The sequence below is a fragment of the Enoplosus armatus genome, chromosome 23 (genome assembly GCF_043641665.1).
Source record: "Enoplosus armatus isolate fEnoArm2 chromosome 23, fEnoArm2.hap1, whole genome shotgun sequence".
Classification (NCBI taxonomy): Eukaryota; Metazoa; Chordata; class Actinopteri; order Centrarchiformes; family Enoplosidae; genus Enoplosus; species Enoplosus armatus.
In genome coordinates this window covers 14,345,448-14,352,728 of record NC_092202.1, presented here as the reverse complement: position 1 = coordinate 14,352,728, position 7,281 = coordinate 14,345,448, and the positions used below count along the sequence as shown (strand labels likewise).

Below are 7,281 nucleotides of genomic sequence, written 5' to 3'. Positions count from 1 at the left end.
GTTGTGTACGTCGTGACGTACAATTGACTTAGAATAATACGTATTGCTCCATGTCACTATCTGTTTTTTTTTAAATTTCTTGTCAATTTAGCACTGTGTTGTTGTGGATGTTTGTAGGGGGGGTCTGGCTGTCAGGTGTCATGCCACCTGAGACAACTAACCCTTTTCTACAGAGGGACCTTGACAACCCATAACCTTTCAACACTCATTTATGAGGGGACAACACACACTGATCTACACGTGAATGTGTCAGATTTGGCCAAAAAGGCAAATTCCCACAGAGCTGCTGTATAATCAAACAAGACATGGACATCTCACTTTCCACAACATGGGACCTTTAATTTTCATTTTGAGATCCGATCACAATGTTGGGCAGAATGGAAAGCAACAACAACGCCAATTAACAGCAGGCGTAAATGCAAGTCACATGATCAGAAGTCATTATCCTGATAACATACACAGATACCGACCAGGTGGAGATGGGGTATAATCTGTATATACATTGGCGTGTGTGTGTGTGTGTGTGTGAGAGGGGTGTGTATATATGTAAGCATTGATGTTAATTGTTGCCAGCAGCTACTTTCTGTTTTTTATTAGTATATAAATGTGTTGCGATCGAATGCGTTCGATCAGCTGGTGTGCGTCCATGCGTGCATATGTCTAACGTGTGCACTTTTGTGCGAGTGTGTTTGGGTGCTCTGCAGTTGCTGCATGATGATGTTGGTGGATGAGTCACCCAGTCTTCACGTGACACCATGAATCACCGCACCTCTCAGCGCGGGAGCTGCAGCCATCAAACCGCTCCGTTCCTCCCTCATCTCACCCCCTTGCTCTCCCCCTCCCTCCCTCCCTCCCTCCCTCGGGCCCTGCCTGCCTGCCTGTGCCTAGCCATGTGTTACCCCCCCTCCTCACCCTGTCATCTGGCACGGCTCCCCCTCTCTTTTATTTTCACCCGCACAGCCTTTCATTCCAGTCGATTCTCTTTCTAACACACCTCCACATAGGTTCAGTGCTTCCCAGACCTTGACGGAGACGTGGGCCTGTGGTTGCTGGTCTGTGTGGGTGTCAAAGCACATCCCTGCAGCCCATAATCAGCGTCTCTCCTAATGACTCCTCTAACCTGCAATCACCCCGCTGAGCAGCCCGACGTTATGGAGGCCCGCCAGACCCTTTGCCGTAATCAGATGGACCCTACATTAGATGTATTCATTGTGATGTATTTATCAGAGGGAATGTATTCTGTTCAAATCGGCTCAGCGCTCCCACTGGTGGCCACAAGGCGGCATTTTGCCGTAACGCACCTTCGCGGCTACGAGGCGGCTGTCCAGCGGCCTCGGGCGTCTCGCGAGAATTTCTCTCCGTCCAACAATGAAGCATTTTTCTTATGAAAAATAATTGCCTTTATTCGTTTCTCCACGTGTAGCAAAAGTAGTCATTGACATGCGCATATTTACATCCAGCAAAACGCATGTTTATTGCGATGGTTACAACAAGGTACATCTAGAAAGTGCATGGACAACACTCGCCGCACACATGACTCAAACGATGATTTTTCTTTTTTTTTAAGGTACACTGACGTCATTGTTTCTGTCATCTTGGATTTTTTTTTTTTTTTTTTTAAATACTTTTTTAAATTGATTGCTTGTACGTCAAATTTTTTTTTTTTTGATGCAAGTATACATAAACGTGCAGACACTGTACCCTCACCCCTGGTCTGTCGCTATATATCTCAGCCCCCCCCCCCCCCCCCTTTCTTAATCTGTAGCTCTTAATCTCATAAAAACAACAAATCATTAAAAATGTACAAAATGCCTCCATTGACTTCCCTTCTTTTTTTTTTTTCTTCTTTCTTTTATTTGACTAACGGCCTCATGTTGACATTTTTTTTTCTTTTTTCCCATTATGAGATCGTCGCTGCCATGATTCCGGTTTTTGGCTTGGCAACAAAGACTCTGATGTTTGCTCATCCCTTAGCAACAGACGGCCACAAAGGTCAACAACAACAACAAAACAACAGGCCAGCCAAAGAGCAACATCTGCTCTCGCTCCCAGTGGCGTATTTGAAAAAGAGGGAAAAAGGGAGAAAAGGATGTGTTTATTGATTACTGATTATCAGTAGCCATTTAAGTAAAGAAAGGAAATCTCAGCAGTACAATCCTTTTTTTTTTGTACAATCATTTCTATAGCATCCAATCTGAGCAGCGTTTTGAAAATTAAGCTCAGGTTCACCCTGAATACGAGCAAACCGTTCTCATCTCCAGTGGAGAAGTCGCAGGAGTCATCGATCTCATCGATAATATCAAATGGGACAAAAGAACAGAAAAAAAAAAAAAAAGATGGGGAGGGACGTCACAGCGACATGTAAGGCAGTTACAGTAGCTTGGGAACAACTTCCCACCTACAAATGTATACAATGCATGATCGATGGTCGCGCAACATTTAGATTAAAAACCTTCGAAACAGACGTCGACTTGATAATGTAGACGTGAAAAACAAACGCCCGAGGGGGACTTTGGGACTCAGGGGCACTTTGGGGGTGCTTTTAACGCAACCAAGGAGGGTATCTTTAACGGATAATGTCGGTGATCTTCTATGTCGCTCATGTACGTAATCTCATGTGCAGAGCCAAACTAACCACGAACGCATCCATCTAACAAGGATTGTGCGTGTAACCGAAGCCTGGTGCATTTTCTTCCGGTGACATGTCCCTTCATTAGCGTGAACACACACACACACACACACACACACACACACACACACTGTAGTTTGTCTTGACTCAATCCCACATACAGCGTCCTGCTGCCCCAAATACTCACCAGAGCACTAAATGTGGCTTAACATAACACCACTTATACCTTGGAGGAAACACTGTCTGTTATCCCCATTGGTACAATTTATCGCGCTGAGATTAGACAGGGAGGCATTTACACCCTCAGCAGGAAAACAATGGGCTTGGAGCTGAGCGCTTTACGGACAGGTCAGGGTTGGTCAGAAAGTGCCGAGAGACGGACTAACACATTTGATTTGGTCTCCTCGTGGGATCAGTTGACTGTAAGAACAAAAAACTATAGAATAACACCGGCCTCGTCCTTTAAAATGCGTATGTTTAGTAAACGGCACGTCTGCATCCTCCTCTGAAGGCGTCAACCCGCGAAATAATGCCATATAGAGTTTGGCCAGGCTTTGGCACCATAGCAACAAGGTAATTGAAGTTATGCAAAAGGATGAGTCATCCGAGCCATTACAGCGGCTCCCGCAGCCATTTTATGAGATATGCTTTTTCGGTGCATTCACTTTCACCGTGAGACATGCGCATGTACTGTACTAATGCAAATGATGCTGCTCTGCATGTTTCTGCATAAAAAATAAAAAAAATAAATAAAAAAAAAAGCATTCTTTTGAAAAGTGTAGCAAATGGCTTTGGCGTGAGGCCAGTCCCAGGTTATGCATGGTCTTGATGTCATCTCTAGGAGACGACGGATGTGTCAGCTGATGCACACGCGTGGCCAACTATGCGGACGCCCCGTGGTCCCGGGTGGTTTCTCTGGGTTTTGGACTAGGCCCCTTTGTTCCAATGAGAGGAAACCTTAAACCTCCAGCACACATTGTTTGGTGTGTGTAGTTCGGGAATCACGTGTTCAACTGTTACGTATGGCTGGACTGTTTGGCGTCCCCGCACGTTTGGCCACGTGGTGCATGTCATTTACTGAAAGATGTTCATGGAATATTTTTTTTTCAAATTTTCCCTGCCTGAGATAGTTGCACAAATGTTCTTTTTGTGTTTAGACAATAAAATCCCACCAATCACTGCCTACGATTCATCCGACTCACTCTTTTTGAATATATATATATATATATATATATATATATAATTTTTTTTTTTTACAGGTACAGGTCACAACATATTCAAGCGTCCTCCTTTGTTGGCATCGTAAAAAAATGTCCACATGGAGAATGTTGCCATGCCGGGATGTTTGGATGAAGAGTTCGAGCACGATGCAGATCTTTGCGGCGTCATGCTTTTTCCAACAGGCCACACCGTCCTCCTGTTTCCCCTCCTTTCGCAGAGGAGGGGTGTCGATGTGTGTGTCTTTCCTTTTTTGCTTTCCTACCAAAAGTTCCATTTCATCCAGATTACCACCGGAAAGAAAAAAAAAAAAAAAAGGTCCTCTGTAATGTCCTTGTCCAAATCACAACCAATCAAAATAGGAGAAAGAAACTTGTTGCGTATGTAAAACAAAACCAAATACCACCGAAAGGGAATCATAAAGAAATACACTCTTTTCTGCCCATCTCTCCTCTTTTCCATTTCGCCCTAATCTCGCTCTTCCCTCATCCCCTTTTTAGTCTAACGCTTGCGGCCTCTTCAGGAGTATCTGCTGTATGTATTTCTCCAGATCGTCACGGCTGCTCGTGTTTGGCTGCTTTCCGGCCACGTAATAATCTTCATTTCTCGCCACTGCGGGTGCCGAGGCCGAGTAGTAAAACCGCTGCCTCTGTTGAGGGGGGATCACAGGCATCCGGGGGGAGGAATGCGGTTTGGGGATGGGTACCGGCTGAAAGGTCCAGGGGTACAGCGGGAGGGGGTAGCTGGTGTGGTAAGGCTTCTGCTGAAGGCCCGCGGGGGGTTTTCTCATCCAGGGTTGGACCCAGTTGTGGTAACGGCGTTTGGGAGGTAAAGTGTAGGCGGGGTTTCCCATGAAGTTATCGAGGGCGAGACCGGGTTTGGGGACGAAGTAACGGGGTTTGGGTCTGGGGGGAGGAGGCAAATAAATGGGGTAGTAGTCTGGGTAGGGCTTCCTCTGGTAGTAGGGCGGGTACGTGTAGGGGTAAAAAGGGTACGTTGTCCAAAAAGACTTGCGGGGTTTGAGTTCCTGTTTGACTGACAGAGGCTTCTGAGGTTTGGGCCACAGATTTTGATTCGCTAGCAGAGGCTTCCCAGGTTTTCTCCAGAAATCCTGCGATTTTGTCGGCGACTTCTCCTGGAACCACGTTTTGAGGAGATCGACAGCTGGAGAGGGCTGTTTAGAGACGGGGAGGGTGTTCAGTTGATCAGTTGAAATCTGCGACGCCGGCAAGCCATTGGCGGACGACGACGACGACGACGAAGACGAAGACGACAGCGGGGCCGGGGGCCGCTGCCAACGATATGTCACCTCGGACGGCACGTCTTTCTTCTTCTTCTTCTCCACATCGCTGATGATGTCCACCACGTCGTCGGCCGGGAGGTGGAGCTTGCTGGAGATCTCGATCAGCTTGTCGATGGTCTGGGGATCGATGTCGTCCTCCTCCGTCGCTTCCTGTTCCTCATCTGACCTCTTGTCCTCCGCGGCATTGGACAGCGACGAGCCGTACTTCTTGTTCCCGTTGTTCTGCTTGACCATGTAGCGCAGCAGCATGTCCGAGGCAATGTCGGCCAACTTCTCCTCCTCCATCTTGGCCCTCTGCGCCTCGGCCGCCTGCCTCCTCATCTCTTCCTGCTCTGCCTTAGCCCGAGCCTCCTCCTCCTCGGGGCTCAGCACCTCCTCCTCGTCCTCCTCTGGTTCATCGCCTTCCATCACCTCCTGCTCTGCTGAAAGCTGGGACTGCGCTGCGTTACTGCCAGCGTAATTACCGTCCTCAAAATCATCCATAAAATTGCCTCCCCTGAATACCGGGAAGTTCATGGCTTTCTGCGTCTCCTCCTGCCATTTCAGTTTCTTCTTAGACGCAGCGAGGTCGCCGCCTTTGTTGACTGGTACGATGTCGTTGTAGCTGCCGTAGCCTCTGCTCTCTCTCTGGTTTTGCTCTGAATCGCCCTCCCTTTTAGTGGCTGTGTTCAAACGGGGAAACTCCTTCATCATGGTCTCGAGGTTCTTCAGCTCCTCGGGGCTGAGCTGCTCCTCCTCCTCCTCGTTGCTGCCTTGCTCAGGGTTGTTCGGCCCCTGCTGGGGTTGCCTGCTCTCCCCTCCTCCACCTGGGGTGGCGGGCTGCTGCTCTGTTTGGACCTGGACCGTCTGGCTTGTGGTACGGCTGGTCACCTTCTCCGTCATCCTTTCCTCCTCCTCCTGAGCTTTCTTCCTCTCCTCTTCCGCCTCCCTTTCCTGCTCCTTCCCCTGCGCCGCCATCAGCAGCTCCAGCTCCTCTCGTCCATTTCTGACCCGGTCTGCTCCCTCCATCGTTCTCACTTCTCTGTACGCCTCTTCTTTTTTAACCTCCCCCATCTCCCTCCCTCTCTCCTGTGAGCGATTCAGTGCCTCCAGTAAGACCGCCGCAAGCGTCTTGGGATCCACGTCTTTGAAGAGCTCCTCTTCCTCCTCGGCCTCTTCTTCTTTCTGTGTTGACCGTTTCTCCTCGTCCTTTCTGTGCCCGTCTCCCGACACCGCCAGTCCAGGAGGAGTATCTCTGTCTGGGTTATTGACTTCTCCAGGGGTGTTGATTGGGTTGGGGGCGGAAAGATGGAGGAAGGAAGCCCCTGTTAGGAGGACCAGGAGGGTAAGGGCACTTGAGGCATTGCGGTACCCAATCATGGCCACTCAGAAGAGGGCCCGCTGTGAGCGGCGATGGGGGATCAAAAATGGCTGGAGGAGAGAGAAAAACACAGGAACACATTTCAGTTTCAACGACTCTCTGACTTATTGCCTTGAAGCACAAAATCACAGTATCATAGAAATGTCGACCTTGTTAGACGAATCTGCACCTCAAGACGCTCCTGCTCTAACCACAATCTCCTCTTAACCTTAACCATGCGTTTGAGGTGCCTAACATCGACCATAGCTTGTCACAATAACATCTACATATATATAAATATATATATATATATATTTTTTTCTTACAATAAGGTCTTGAATCGAAGTATAGTGCAGATATCACACATTATTATTATTATTATGTATGTGTCAAATTCTTTCATTTTAGGAGGATGGTGCTTCACACTGATTTTAGTTGTTAGGGTTAGGTGTAGCTCAGCCTGACATAAAGGAGGGGTAGTGTCTCACGCCTCGTCCTGCATTTAGCACATCTGGCACACCGCAACGTTTGCTTTTTGGAAATGCTCGCGCGTGATAAATTGTCATTATTTAGGCATTATGTGATTTTCAGATACTTTCAGCTGCGTGGAAAAAAAACAAAAACAACTTGTATTGTATTAACCTGTCAGATGTCATATATCACATGTATTATGTAATATCATCCGCCATTTAGGGTTCAGTGTCTTGCTCAAGGACACTTCAACATGTGGGGGTGGGGGTGGGGGGGGGGGGGGTCCTACTTTCTCTACATCACTGTCAGAGCAGAGCAGGA

At 47.9% G+C, this 7,281-nt stretch overlaps 1 protein-coding gene across 1 annotated transcript; it reads right to left on the bottom strand.

Annotated features, from left to right (window-relative positions):
* Positions 1 to 4,343: 4,343 nt before the first annotated feature.
* vgf (VGF nerve growth factor inducible) lies at positions 4,344 to 6,509 on the bottom strand. Its single transcript, XM_070930281.1, has one exon. The coding sequence runs from the start codon at positions 6,507 to 6,509 to the stop codon at positions 4,344 to 4,346; it is 2,166 nt and encodes a 721-aa protein (XP_070786382.1).
* Between the last annotated feature and the right edge of the window lie 772 nt (positions 6,510 to 7,281).

Excerpts from the sequence above, each read along its gene's own strand:
- vgf (XM_070930281.1), bottom strand. The coding sequence starts at position 6,509 with ATGATTGGGTACCGCAATGCCTCAAGTGCCCTTACCCTCCTGGTCCTC.